General features: G+C 36.8%; 1 protein-coding gene across 1 annotated transcript; it reads left to right on the plus strand.

The window, feature by feature from the left end:
• The first annotated feature begins 5,643 nt into the window (after positions 1–5,643).
• On the plus strand, positions 5,644–14,475 carry pip4k2ca (phosphatidylinositol-5-phosphate 4-kinase, type II, gamma a). The gene is made up of 10 exons (XM_030138570.1): positions 5,644–6,115; positions 7,378–7,475; positions 7,708–7,804; positions 8,093–8,242; positions 11,182–11,328; positions 11,535–11,573; positions 11,674–11,787; positions 12,046–12,310; positions 12,907–13,010; positions 13,194–14,475. Exons 1-10 carry the CDS (start codon positions 5,957–5,959, stop codon positions 13,272–13,274), a joined length of 1,254 nt encoding a protein of 417 aa, XP_029994430.1. The 5' UTR covers positions 5,644–5,956; the 3' UTR covers positions 13,275–14,475.
• The last annotated feature ends 1,677 nt before the right edge of the window (positions 14,476–16,152 follow it).

A 16,152-nucleotide genomic window follows, 5' to 3' on the forward strand; every position in this document is an offset into this window, starting at 1 on the left:
AGCAAAAAAGTCAGCCTAAATGACAGTTCCTGTGAATGATTCAAACAACTTACTTGTATAATTCGCAGAGCCTTGAAGCTACGTGCATTTTATCCATTTGCTGTGTCTGTAAGAATCCCCCTCTGCAGTCACAGTGACATTAACCAGTTGCCAGCAGTGAAACAGAAACACACATTAGAGCACATTAGAGTCATGCTGTTTTTCTGCCATTACTAGGAACATAAAGGATCATTTTCTCCTGCTTCTGCACACAGGAACTCAATACATGTCTGTTTCCAAGGTAACAGCATAGAATATCCAATTTGTCCATGCATAATATGAAATGAAGGTCTTGCAGAATCTGAAGGAGAAAGCATGATTCTTTATAGAATCACACCACCACACGCCCTACTTCTCTATCTAGGGTGGTGGGGTTTGCTATTCTTGGATTTATTTGCATTGAGCATGAGCTGAGGTTGATGATGTCTGTCCAACATCATATGTGCACTGGCATGTTTTCATATTACTCAATTAAAACAATAAAATACTAAAACAATTCATGTTAGTAAAGTCAGAGCTTTTTTTTTTTTTTTCAAATTCAAGAACTGAACTTTAAATTCTTGGAAGTTTCCTTGTTACAAATAAATTGGTCTAAAATTATTTGGATCAAGGTTTAGATAGATCCAGGTGTTAAAGGCACTAAACTGAAGAAAAAAAAAAAAAGATATATTTTTTTAAGTATTTCTTTCTTTGTTCATTTTGTTGTAAATTGTATTTTTTTTTTTTTTTTTTTTTTTTTTAAATCTTGGACTCTAGACACTTATTTGTCTTCATAAGGTGTGTTTGCAACATATTTTAGATTCTACAGAGAAATAAAAAATCTACAGAGAAAACTGACAATAAAATGTTGCATTCACAGCAGGTTGGAATTATGAAAACTGCAATAGGGGACTGGATGAGGCAACTTCAACACTTCACCAAACAGACAAAAAACCAATAACAAATATAATTTCTGATTAATTATGGCTATATCAAGTAATTCTGATATTAACTATATCTGTGATTATTGTGGATAATGTGTAAGGGAAAAGACTGCTGCAAGACAATGTAAATCACTGATGACAAAGTTAAAATTATTTTAAAAAATACGAACATGCGCTATAAATGTACAATGTAAAAAGGTGTTTTAACCTCAAGTCTTCATGTTGTGACATTGTTTAAGGGGCTTACTGCCCTCTACAGGTTACAAATGTCTGCAGGTCAAACGTCACAGAAGCTCTTCTGTCACTTTCTCAGTTTTGGAAAGACACTGAATCGAATGTATGGGCCTGGCCAAGCGAGAAAACAGAGTGAGAAAGCACTATGCAGCAATACTAATCATCCCATATCTGATTTTAAAAATTAATTTAGAAGCAACCATAACAGCTCAAATTGTAGGTCTAAGCAAGTACTTTAACATGCCATTAAGGAATAATGACCAAATATTTAATAAAAACATGAATTTATCATCATTGACAAAATAACAGAGTAAGGAAAAATATACAGCAGTTATCTAAGGTTTGGAAAAAATGGCAAAAAGTGCTGTTCCTCAAGGAAAGTGCAAATATTTAGTATACCACCCTTTTCTTAACACCTGAGAGTACATTATATCCAAACATGAAATTGATATCATTTTTATTTTAGTTTTAAAAGACATGAATTTGTGGTAACTGAGTGAGAATCCAAAAAAGTAACGGGGAAAGGTGTTGGTCAGTATGATGCACCATAACAATAATCAAAGATTTAATTAAGATACTGATAAGATCATCAGATATGATTATATCTCTCATTAATATATATATATGTATACAGGGTGGGGAAGCAAAATTTACAATATTTTGAGGCAGGGACTGAAAGACAGTGTATGACCAATTAGTTTATTGAAAGTCATGAGAATTTAAATCTTCAAATCATATTTTACTGCATTTCTAACGGTCTTGTTGTCTACCTCAAGTTCAATTGCCATTTTTCTCATGGATTTGGTTGAATCCTTTAGGATTTCGGATTTGAGAGCTTTAATAAAAGCTTTGGTACGTTTTTTGTTGCTTCCTCCACTTCCAGACTTTCTCGTAATAGTTTTGCTCATAGTCATTCTCTTCTTTACATTATAAACAGTCTTTATGGACATTCCAACTATTTTTGAAATCTCCTTTGGTGTGACGAGTGCATTCAGCAAATCACACACTCTTTGACATTTGCTTTCCTGATTACTCATATTGGCAAAAGTTTCTGAAAAGGTATGGATAGTAGTGTTAGATATGATTATGACATCAATATATGTTTGGTTTCAAAACAATTGACATAGTGCCTGCTGAGAAAAAACAACTAAATGTTCATTGTAAATTTTGCTTCCCCACTCTGTATATATATATATATATATATATATATATATATATATATATATATATATGTGTGTGTGTGTGTGTGTGTGTGTGTGTGTGTATATATATATATATATATATATATATATATATATATATATATATATGTGTGTGTGTGTGTGTGTGTGTGTGTGTGTGTGTGTATATATATATATATATATATATATATATATATATATATATGTATATGTATGTATATATATATATATATGTATACATATGTATGTATGTATATATATATAATAACAAAAATCATGGTAGTATTTTATTATTATGAAATATAAGATTAGACACAGGCATATATTTTGACCATATTTATTTACACATTTCTATTTACAGTCTGAATTTATGCTGTATACATTCATTTACAACCTTTACTGTTCTTAATCTTCACTGTATTCTCATATATTTTCTTATATATCCAGTTGTAATTCCAGTACAAATTAAATAAACACAGTTTTAGAAACTAGAGATATATGTCTATCATGCTGGGTAATCAAAAATATTGTTTTAGAGAAAAAAGAAATTGACCCTGATGTTCACTTTCCCTTGGCCAGGCCCAGATGTGAAAATCAGCTGCAAAATCAGTCAGTGTTTTAACACTAACATTGAGCCTCTCCTGTCTCTCTTTAATTAACACTCCAACCATGTGTTTCCCTGCATGCTGCCAAAACAAAATACAAAACCAAATAAAAACTCCCTCAATTCCATGATCAATTGTGAAGTTGTAAAAAAGCAGCAAAGACATTACTGACATAGAGAGAGAAAAAAATGGCCATATATTGAGGTCACGTTTTGATTAATTTGTGGCCACAAGATGCAGTTCATTCCCATGCCACACTATTAATTCATCTCTCATTTTAATTAATTCTTGGTCACATTTCATTATTTTGTTTCATCAGTTCTGAGATTATCAGCTGACATGCCAAGAGTGTCTTACATGTACTCACTCTACTCACACCAATCTTCATTTTTAATAAATTTTTGTTAATATGGTAAATTTTACAGTGCCTTAAAATCTTAAACCACAAATTAATTAAAATATGGGAATGAGTTAATAAAACATGGGAGTAAATTGTATCTTGTGGTTGTGATTAAATCAAAACGTGCCCAAAGATAATTGATTTCCTTCACTTTCCTCTAAGGGACTAATTATTCATAAAAAGTACAAGATTATTGTGTGATATCACTTGAATGTACATCTGTGCATCTTTTACTTATACACGTGGGGAAATGCATGACATAAAACTGCATTCCAAATATGTATTTACATTTTGTTTATTTCTCCTCTAAGAGTCTCTAATAACATAGAATTTTACTTGGAACATCTTATTGTTCTCACTGGCTGTTGTAGATTCTACAGCTAAGCACTTTAGTTCAGACAATATGAGATTTATTGCATTAATTTTCCTGATGGTTTATACCAGGTTTCATTCAACACATGTCAGATGTTTATAACTGTTTGTGCTGCTTCTTATCATGGGGTCAGAGGTCACACTACATTGTGACTTTAACCTTCACATCCAATCAGTTCCCTTTTTTTGTGTGTCTTTTAAGACTGTGCACATATTCCCTGTATTTTCTTGTTGTATTTGAAGAAAAGACAATGAGAAATAAATCATGGATGTCAAATTCATTTTAGTGCAGGGCCACATACAGCCCAATTTGATTTCCAGTGGGCCAAATTAAAATAATAGGCATAATAACCTATAAATAATAATCCAATTTTTTTTCTTTGTTTTAGTGTGAAAAAGTACATTATAAAAATGTGAATAACCTGAATAGCCATGTACAACTTGAAATTTCTGAAGAAAAATAAGTGCAATTTCAACAATATCATGTCTCAGCTTATTATTAACGTAACTCACTGGTCACAGCGGATCTATTATATTGTTGTTAAGATTGCACTAATTTTTCTCAAGACATTTCAGGTTGTTCATATTTGTTCAAGTAATTCACATTTTTTGTAAAATAATAGTTTCTCACATCTGCTGCTGACTGTCTTCAGCACTTTGATACACCTTTATTACACAATGCACTATTGTCATATCTGCTACTGTTTTCTTCCGTCATACTCCCTCCTCACTTTTCATCACCATTACTTTATTGCACTACTGCTGTCATTGTAGTTACTGTGATTTGCATATTCAATATATTATTTGATTATTTACGTATTCAGTATTCTTTCATAGTTTATCTTTTATACCACTTTATTACAACAATTAGATCTTGAATTTCCCTCTGGATTAATAAAGTATCTATCTATCTATCTATCTATCTATCTATCTATCTATCTATCTATCTATCTATCTATCTATCTATCTATCTATCTATCTATCTATCTATCTATCTATCTATCTATCTATCTATCTATCTATCTATCTATCTATCTATCTATCTATCTATCTATTATTCCTATAACATTTTTGCTTCTTTTTTTTTTAAATTGCATGGCATTTAAATAGCAAGGTGAGAGAGAAAGTGTCTGAATTTTCTGTAAGTCCTGTGCATCTGGCAAATTGACAATAAAAAAATATCTACATTGAATCTAGATTGTAAATGTAAATATTTTCATAATGTAATTTTACACTGGCAACTCATCCAGGGTGTACCCCGCCATTGCCCATAGGTAGCTGAAATAGGCTCCAGCACACACACACACACACACACACACACACACACACACACACACACACACACACACACACACACACACACACACACACACCTCTACGACCCTAGTGAGGATAAAGCAGGTTCAGAAGATGAATGAATGAATATATTTTTCCATTTTTTAAATATTAAACTAGGGAGAAATTTTGGAGATGTAATTATTTATAGGCTTTAAGGCTATATTTAACTAGTTACTAGCCTGATCAAATTATAGCCTGACCAAAACTGAGGGTGACACATTTGATTGATAATATCTTCAGTGTAATTTTTGCATTTGGCCGGATTGGACCCTTTGGTGAGCCGGTTTTGGCCCGCAGGCCTTGTGGTTGACACTCCTGGGGAACTGAAATCACTGAGGCCACTTTAATGCCACATGAGATCGGATGTCAACAGATACAGAGCAGATCTGAACAAGAGGTGAAAGGAATCCAACTGTCGGCTTACACTTAAACGCACCATATCAGTAGGAAGTACCCGCCCACTTGAGGTCAGCTGACCTAATTTTACGGACTGTCATTGGTCTCTGTTAGCTGTCAATAATAAATCCACCACGTGGTTGATAATAACACGGGTGGGCTCGAGGGGGCGGTGGTGAACTACACGACGTTATTTAGATGTATGTAACTAGTCACGCATGGGTGAAGTTGGCTAATAACTCATCTCGGCTTAAACGTTAGCGAAGTAGCGCTTGAGATACAGCCTAGGATACCTAGAGTGTGACCGGTGACCTTTGGCCGCTGTGGCCGTGACAGTGTGAGTCCCGACCGGGGAGGAGCAGTGAGTGACACACGGTAGTTGGTTCGTTAGCCTGTTTAGCTCAGACATCAGGAAGAAGAGTCACAGCCTGCTCCAGCTCCGGGGAGAAGGAGAGCCAGTCCGCGGTCATGGCTTCCCTCAGTAACTCGGGGGCCACCTCCAGTCCCATGGTCATCCTTGCGCCCAAGACTAAAACGAAAAAGAAACATTTCGTGCAGCAGAAGGTGAAAGTTTTCCGAGCCAGTGACCCTGTCCTGAGCGTCTTTATGTGGGGCGTGAATCACTCGGTGAGTCGGGGGGGGGGGGGAAGCTAACATTGCACTGGATGCTAATGGTACCGCAGTGTATGTAAATGTAGGCTAACAGTTAGCACGACCGTTGGTGAATTAGACAGACAGGTGGAAAGAAACTGTGTCATATGTTACTGGTGATAGCCTGAGGTAACAGACAGCCTGCGTGAAGCTAAAACCAGTTATGTGGCTCTGTTAAAACAACCCAACTAATAAAATGTGTAACGCTTATAAGCTCTCTGTGACCTGACTTTCAACAACTCTTAAAATAATGCCATGATGTTACCTCATGTTCACTCATAGCTGTGCAAGTGTCATTTGTTTCGACTAACAACAGCTCCCCCATGATAGTTAATGAGCCTAATGGTTACACTTATACATGCCAGACACTGAGGGGAAAAAAAAGGTGTATACTTTATGTTTTATTATAAGGTGCTGTGTTATGGCCTATATTTTGATTGGTTCAGTAACAGTATGGGCTCGTAAGACACTTTAACTTGACAAATCATTAAGTACTATTCACCAAATAAGATTAAGATGAAGAGTAAGATATCTTTTACTCTCCCAGTAGGGAAATTTGTCTTGGCTGCATTTCTTCTGCAATGGTAAACATTAATAATACAATATTATTATACTGATCTCATCCCAATGTCAGCAAGCAGTAAATACAGATGATGGCATAAAATCCTGATTAATATAATAAATCACGCACGTATATGCAGTATTAATTGAATGATTATAATATACAATCACATAAATACACAATATACTTACCAAATCGCATAAATATAAATACTAAGAGCATAGGAAAATATGAAGATTAGGATTATGAAGGAATACATGAAAACACTGAACACCAGACTAGTGACTTATCAATACTTCAACAAGACTTAAGTTGTTTTTTAACTACAGTTATGGAAGTGGGGGAAAAAAGAAAACTTATACCATTCGCTTTTGCATTAACTGACTATGAAATGATGATATTCTTTCATCTCTACAGCTTTCATTCATGACATGCATTTCATAACATTCAGTGTCTGTGACAGACATTATTGTATTGGATGCAGTGTCTCAGCTGCCATGTATTTTCTTTAAAGCAATGCATTTCCTCAACACACTGTAAAATACAATTAATCTTTAACAACATGCAAACATTTTTGTTCAGGATTGCTTTTATACAATCAGTTGTAAAGAGCCATATCTTAAGTAAGCGCACATAGACATTTGTGATCTATAAAATGTCTTTTTTTTTTCTGCAGATCAATGATCTGAACCAAGTACCAGTTCCTGTCATGCTTCTGCCTGATGATTTCAAAGCAAACACTAAGATTAAAGTCAACAACCACCTTTTTAACAAGTAAGTCCGACAGAATTAACATTGAGTGTAAATTAGAGACAGAGGTCAGAACTTCAGAGACATGTGAACCTGCAGCAGTGAGTTCCTGTTAAGTCTAACCAGAGCTTGGCAGGTGTTCAGAGGATCTTTAACAATTGTTGAGAAGGAAAACGAGATTATGTTTGTGTATTCTACTTCCAGATACAAAAATCCTATCACCATCATCATCACACTTCCCTCTCTTCTTTTGCAGAGAAAACCTCCCTGGACATTTCAAGTTCAAAGAATACTGTCCTCAGGTCTTCCGAAATCTAAGGGAACGGTTTGGTATTGAGGATCTGGATTATCAGGTTTGTGATATTTTGAGGAGTCATTTAATATGTAGACAACTTTGCTCATTTAATCTTACTTGGTTGGCTGAGAAATTGAGATTACAAAGAACTAATTGTTTACTTCCAGGTGAAATGTTCTCTTGCAGGGTTTTGGACTGTTCTGTGAAGTGTATTAAATTCCAAAATAAATTTAAATTATATATTGTTGTTATTCCTTTAATTGTAATATTTTTAATAATTCTATTTTTGATGGGAGATTGGTAATCTTCTTTCCAATATCTGTGCTCCTGGTTTTATAATCTTCAGGTGTCGTTGACTCGCAGCCCCCCAGCGCGGAGTGTGGACGACCAGGGTGAGGGTCTGCTCCTCAACTCTTACGATCGTACACTGGTCATCAAACAAATATCCAGTGAAGATGTTGCAGATATGCACACTATCCTGTCTGAGTATCACCAGGTAAGGTTCGTTTGTATTCAGGTCACACATGGCCTGGATTCATTTTCAGTGGGTTTTTGTTACACATATGTTTATATTAAATTTACATTTCATCTGGAAAATAGAGACTAAGGAACAGTGTTGATAAATAGGTGACATGAATTTTGGAGTGAGTCCCAGTTATTCCTCTTTGATCCTGCAGTGAAGCTCAGGTTATAAATAAACCTCACCATGATGAATCCTTTTGCCTCCTCTGCCTTCTGTTCATTCGGTTTTTGTCTATCAGGATCCACAACAGAGCCATGATCATTCATCTCCTTCTGTCTGCATGACTGAACTGTGTATAAATCTTCACATCTCTGCCTCCATGTGACCTACTTACTTTCTCTGTAACCTTTTGTTTGGACCTTTGTAGCAAAAAAACCCCTAAGAGCTTTTGTCACAGTTATGTTCCTGGGGGAACTTTTACATTTTTTGCCACAGGTGAGGGAAGTCGACCCAAATATGACTATATTTAGATTCACTATCATATTGGGAACAGCAGAGTGGTGCAGTGTGTAGGAGGACAGCTACGTATTTAACCTGAGGACATCTGTCCCACTGAAGTGTCCTTGAGCAGGACAGTAAACTCATACCATCTCCAGGCTGCTTCTCACAGTCTGAACCTGACTGTAGCTCTTCCTGTGGGAATAGCTAAAACTAAAACCAAAACCGAATAATGGGTTAGAGCACAGCAGAGGACAGAACAAATGCCCTTTTATGTTATTGTTGGTTTATTTAAGATATTCAAATGTTCATATCAGAGCACCAGCGTTCATGTAAATATTCGTGTACGTTTGTCGGAGAGATAAAGATGAGGTTCGGTGAGGTTTCATACATCCACCTCCAGGTTGTTTATTTGTATTTCAGTTAGTCACCGGCACATTTGCTGCCCGGTGGATTCACTGTTTGTCCTTGTTGGCCTGAGGCGCGTACTTCAAAAACTAGGTCTCACTTGAGGCAAACATGCCACTGAATAAACTTTTGGCTGCTTTCAGCTCTTAGTGGAATGTGTAGCCTGTGGTTACACAGCCTACATACAACTGGGAGGGAGATGAAGAAAATGGCAGTGCTGTTTCAGAGTGTTTTTCGATCCATTTGGCCCTGAATGAGGACATTGTTACCAGAGCTCTTGTGTCGGCATTGCAGTTTCCTACATGGATCGTGACAATTTCACTAGTTGCTGAGGATTTTCCAATCAGCTTTCTTGAATCCTTTGAGCTGCTCTTCTGACTGTTGTGCATATACAGCCTAAGTGTCTGAAACCACTTCCTACTTATGATTAAAAGCTCTGTATTTACTCAATTTTTGAGTGTCCTAAAATACTCAAAACACCCAAAACCAGATTAGAATATAAAATGTCAACAAACCAAGCACAGCAGAGTAAACCTCTGACTTCAGAATGTGAAACAACACCAGAGCAATGAAGGAGGAAGTCAAATACAGGCTGTGTTTGACAGATGTCCTGGCATGCTTTACACAGTAGGTATTTTACATGATCATAGAAGGGGAAAACATAAGTGAAGCTGATACCATCAGTACTGTCTGTCGTCTGGTTTAAGTTTTCTAGTAAGCCAACTTGGTGAAAAATCCTCTTCAAACTGATAACAGGATGAAAAGCAGCCATCATTATTCACAAAGAGCTGTATCTCTTCTACTTTTACCAGTATTTCCCTTTTCTTCCTTTATTACTCTTAATAGTACTAATTATGATTTCATGTAGTCACAGTTGTCAGTGTCCTATCTGTGCAGAGCTCCAGCAATATTTGTGATGTTCAATGCAGTCTTGAATCTTTATTAAAAGTTTAACCAAATTCCTGTTTTTTGTCATGAAAACAAATCAAAGCACTTGTTCTGTGTATCTAGTGGGTGAACAGAAGGTGGAAATTTGTTCCACAGGTGAATTATTACCGCAAGCAATGTTTCAACAACCTCCTGCTGTGATTTGGCAAAGATTTAAACCCACACCTACAAAGTAAGGAGTTTGTAGTGCAGTGATAAGGATGTGATACCTCACCAGCTTCTTGATTGTCAAAGTGCCAGGTGTTTTCAGTGGAGCTTCAGGCTTGGCTGGGGATTGGGCCCAGATCTCTGTGGTGTGGGATAAGTGGTTTGTCTCTGTGCCAGATGCCTGAGATATGAATATTGAAAAAAGAAACATGAGGCCTCATGCAAAAAGAAGTGATATACAAAGAAATGTCCTTGAAGGTTTGTTAGAATACAGTGACTTCTACAATTTAGCAGTGCTTTTCTTTTCTTTGCTTTCCTCTTAGCTTAGAGAAAATTCAAGAGTTTACCAAGATGAGAAAAAAATACTCATGTATTTTGTAATTATTTGTGGATATGTCTTGAACTTCAGGAATCCATAGAAATACATGCATATCGTAGGCCAAATCAGATTGAGTATATTGTTTAAAGATTGTATTGCTAGATTAATGGGCTAAAGATGAACTGATGCACCTGAAGTGGCATCGTTGTCGAGTGATTAATCTACTCACTCATGCTTCCAATTTATGATCAAGTGTGAGTTGTCATTGAAGATAACTCATAGCAGATTTGAGTAGATGGGAATATTGCAGCTGGAGTTGACTTTATTTATTTGCTGTCCAACAGAAAATAAAGTGTCAGGCAAATGTAAGGGAATGTTACTGATTGAGGTCGTATTTTTGGAAGTATTGTGTGCTGTCTTTTTAACATCCTGCTTCGTGCACTTCAGGTGGAAGTGAATGAGGTCAGTGTGAAGTTGGTGTCTATTTTAACTGACTGCTATTGTTGAGCGTGACCAACCTGGATAGAGTCAGTAATTAATTTACAGTATAACATGGCCCAGTGTAGGCACTTTTCCTCTGTGCCTCTTTTTTCTGTATATTTACTTACTCAATATCCTCTTTTTAATATCTACCTTTGCTTCCTCCCTGCAGCACATAGTGAAGTGTCATGGTAGCACTCTGCTGCCTCAGTTCCTGGGCATGTACCGCGTCGGTGTGGACAGTGAAGAGACGTACCTGATCGTCATGAGGAACATGTTCAGCCACAGACTGGTGGTGCACAGGAAGTATGACCTGAAGGTGAGGGAAAACCACATAGAGAACAGTCTGACATTCATTTTTAACAACAAAATGTCAGGAAATGTCTTTATCTTTGCATAGCCTTACAGTTTTGGGATAATGTTCAAGAATTAATTCGCTACATGTCACCTGTAGCTTTGAGGCAAGGCTCTATTATCTAAATCCTCTCAGCTTGTGGAGTCACTTTATTAAAATCTCTCTTGCAGGGCTCACTGGTGTCTCGAGAAGCAAGTGACAAAGAAAGGGTAAAGTACAGTTTATTTACAATTTTGTGGCATTGACTGTATCTTTTTTTTGCCTCCTCCTACCACATGCCCTGCTAAAATTACACATTAACTCCTTTAGGTAAAAGAACTTCCTACCTTTAAGGACATGGATTTCAGGAACAACATGCAGAAGGTTTATGTCACTGAGGAACAGAAGGAGAAGTTTATGGAGAAACTGAACAGGGATGTGGAGGTGAGTAAAGTCCCTCCTGTTGTCGCTCCACTTCACCACACAGCGGCAGTATCAGTACATTTAACATATAAGACTCTTGGGCAGTCATTTTGGCATCAGAAAGGTCGATGTGAAATAATTTTATTGATAAAAGAGGCAGATTTGGATATTTGGAGATGTTTACTAGTATCAGTTATATTTAAAGATGCTGTATTCTATCTGTGTTAAATTGTGGTTCTTGTCATAAAACTAATTTCCTCCCCTGTTTGGTTTCCTCAGTTTTTGGTGAAGTTAAAGATCATGGACTACAGCTTGCTGCTTGGTATCCATGACATGGGCCGTGCTGAACGGGAGGAGGAGGAAGGTGAGGAGGTTTCAAATGAAGAAGAACAGGAGGCGGAGAACGGCCTGGCGCCGGCGGCTGCAGTCGGCTCTTACGGCACCTCTCCTGAAGGCATCGCTGGTTACATGTCGTCCTGCAAACCTCTGGGGCCTGGGGAGTTCGACCCATATGTGGATGTATACGCGATCAGGAGCTGCTCGGGTGAGTAGCTGGTTGAGTCTGTGATATGAAGGCGATAAGGTATTTAGACACCTTATCCAAAACCAAATCCAGATCAGGATTCTGTACCATTCGAAGATAGAGCAGGTCTTGACATTTTCTCAAAAATGAAGGCAGCTATTGCTTTGGGGGAAAAACACATCGTTAGCGTCATAGCATAATTTCCTACGTCATATTTTTGCCAAATTGTAACATCTGCATCGAATGAAGCAAAAGTGCTAGAAGAGTAAAGTTACACAGGTATCACCGTTTGGCCAAAGATATAACTTGGGTAACTATGCTTTAAGGCTAATGATGCTGCATGATATGATCTATTAATATGATCTGTTTCTTGCTGATCCAGACCTGAGAGCATATTTTCATTTCTGTTCAGCCTCTCTTGATGGCTACTTAATCACTGATACTATGTAATCAGTAATTTGTAGTCTGATAACATTAACTGACCTTATTGCCTCTGAATTCACCTCCACTCTGCCTCAAGTTTCATTGAATGTATTCATAATAAATGAGGCCCATGACTACCACTGTAAAACAAGCCCAGTGAAATAAGCCTGAATGTGTTGTGCTTTTCATCTCAGGAGCTCCTCAGAGGGAGGTCTACTTCATGGGCCTGATTGACGTACTTACCCAGTACGACACCAAGAAGAAAGCCGCTCATGCAGCAAAAACTGTCAAACATGGGGTGAGTAACACAAGAAAGGAGGTGCAGAGGGGGTAGAGTTCCTGCTGTCAAATGTTCAAAATATTCACGTGTACCTGCATGGAGGGCAAAGTGTTTGGTATTTGCTCGGATGTATTATTTAGTCGTTAGAAGTATGATGTCGATAATGATCCTTTTGCTCTTTTTTCTGTCCCTTTGTCACAGGCCGGGGCTGAAATCTCCACAGTCCACCCTGAGCAGTACGCCAAGCGATTCCGTGACTTCATCTCAAATATTTTTGCATAACACTAAGTTACAAATAGTGCCAGTCGGCTAATTCATGTGAGAGTTCAAAGTCTATTTTACCATTGACCCAAAAAAAAAAAAAGTATGCACATACAGATCACTGTGTATAGTGATCTGAAGCAACACTCCATACGTTGTAGCAATCTGATGTACTACTTCTAATGCATATATTTATTTTTAAGATTTAAAATGTTTTCTTAGAGCTATTAAACATTCGTAAATATAATAACTGGAGCAATAAGGTACTTATGGGAAACAAACTGCTGTTGATCAGTGTTTATAGTGTTCTATCAGATCAGTACTAGATCAAATGTCTGTTCTTTTCTTTTCCAGCCATTTTGCTTTGTTTTCACAGACATGTACTGAAACTTAATCATATAATCATCTAGTGGAGATGAGTAATACGTTTGAAGAGTAATTGTCTATATGAGCAGGCCATGTGAATGTTTAGAGTGCCAAATGTCTTGGATCAGAGCTTTTACATGTGAGATCGCACAATTAAAGGAACCTTTTGTGAATATTGTGATACATCAAATGGCACCAAAGACCTGTCAATGGAAACAAGGGGTTCTAGTTAATTAGGAAGCATATCAAACTATTTAGACTCTAAGCATTTTGCCAAGCATTTATGTCTTAGCTACCAAAGCCTGTTAAGGGAACATGAGGTGACTGACCCTTTCTTTACCCACGTGACCACCGAGCTGAGCCTGCGTTAATGAAGTGGCCGGTCCATATCCTCGGATCAGTCCTGCCTTTTAAAATCAGAGATCACGTGTGGAATTTGATCTCACAAGCAACACAAACACAGCAACTCCTGGGAACAGCCCATACCTCATATGAAGTCATGTTGAACACAGTGTTGTGTTTTGTGCATTAAAATGGCTAATGTGTGCTATGTGAATTGTGATAGGATAATATTTAGAAACATATATATAGCAACACAGTTAGGAACTACTGTCTGTATATTGTAATGAAAGTGTATTTAGTGATAACCAGAGTACTGTGTTAAACTTTTTTAAAAATAACACTACATGTCAGTAGCTTATGCAGTTAGCCTTAAAGTGAGATGATACAGCATTCCCAAACACAGACCAGGCAGAGTGGATACAATGCTGTACACTGCCTCAGAAACAAACCTGATGATTGCACATGTTGTATTTTTGCAAATCAGCTTTTGGACCAAAATATATTTTACGAAGAATTTCTGAATTGTGTCTGAGTTTTTATTTTTTAAGTGTGCATGTGTGTTCATACATGGCATACACTGGACAAATACTGGGAAATGATTTGGGGATTGGTGAATCCACAGAATGAGTAAATCATTGTTTTAATAAAAGAATAATTGCTGGTACCAAGATATTGGAGGTTCTATTTGAATGAATGGAATATAATTAGGACACAGACATGTGATCAAGACAGAAACTTTCACATCAGTTAAATGATCACTATGAATGTCAAATTAGTATTTCTGATTTTTAATCCCGAGTGGAAGTAAACAAACAAACAAAAAAAAAAACATGGCTACTTGTATGACAGTTAAAATGATGTAAAAAAAAAAAAAAGTATTGTAAAATACGTCAAAATGTAATTAAACAGAAAAAATACAGGAAGACAAATATTGCAATGGATGAGAAATTGACGGTTATTTATGGTTTTAACTCACATGACATCATGCCAAACTAGCATATTAAATATAGCACATAATCATATGAAAATATACTCGATATGAAAATATAGTTTATTCAGCTAAAAACCTTGAAAAGTCCATGAGATATGGATGAAAAACCCTAACAAAAGAAAAACTAATATGAGTAGTAAAATCAATAATTGTTATTTTAGCAGAGTTCTAAATCTAATGTTCATAACTGTCTGTAATCACCTGAAAATAGTCTGTTTTTGTTACTTTAAAATGACCTGTTAATCTCCAGTTGGAGTGGGTTCTCTTCTGTGGAGTCTGCTGTGATTCCACAATAGTTATGAATGGACAAACTAAACACTGGCCTTAAGGAGTTCATGAGCATTCAGATGGTCACCGTCTGCAACGTCATCAATATTTATACAAGTCCTTCACAGTTCACCTGCAATTCAAGCATTGTGCAACAAATCAAGCAACTGAAGACAATATTTATTTAATATCAGAGCCAGTTGCCGCAAAAAGGGCAACTTGAGAAGGAAATCCACATTGCAAGACTTTCATTCAAGTTCTAGAAACTATGAGGCTTGGAAACTGTTTTTTTCCCCGTCTCGCTTTTTCCAGAAGTGGACTTTCTGCTGACTGGTTCCTTCCTGTTTTATCAGAAACAACAGAATTTGCTGACCGGTTTTCTACTTAGTTCAGGAGAGCAAATTGAACAGACAGTAGGATTCAAGCAGGATGAACACTGTAGCAGAAGGAGGGGTCGGTAGGAGATAAAGTGCTGACAATCCAGAGAGGCTGTTAGAACAGTGTGTCCAAGTGAGCAGTTCTCATTAATCAGTGGGAATCGGGGCCAACATAAACGTGCCTGCAGTTTCTCCACATGACGTTGACCTTAGTCACAACCTTCCAGTTCCTCATCTGGGTACACTCACCACATTTAACTGACGGTTTGTCATTGGCACCGTTTCTTTCAAAATTAAGAGGGCAGCATCTGTCATCAGTGAAGACAGGGTTACTGTTTGAATGGATTTCGCAAAAGCTTACTCAGTACATGTTCTTAAATGCCCTTTTAATGTCATCTCTTTAAAGTGAGTAACACACTTCATCATTGTTTTATATCAGGGGTGTCAAATGCATTTTAGTTTAGGGGCCACATTCAGCCCAATATGATCTCAAGTGGCTCGGACCAGTATATAATAATAATAATAATAATAATAATAATAATAATAATAATAATAA

This window comes from Sphaeramia orbicularis, chromosome 7, assembly GCF_902148855.1.
Source record: "Sphaeramia orbicularis chromosome 7, fSphaOr1.1, whole genome shotgun sequence".
Taxonomy (NCBI): Eukaryota; Metazoa; Chordata; class Actinopteri; order Kurtiformes; family Apogonidae; genus Sphaeramia; species Sphaeramia orbicularis.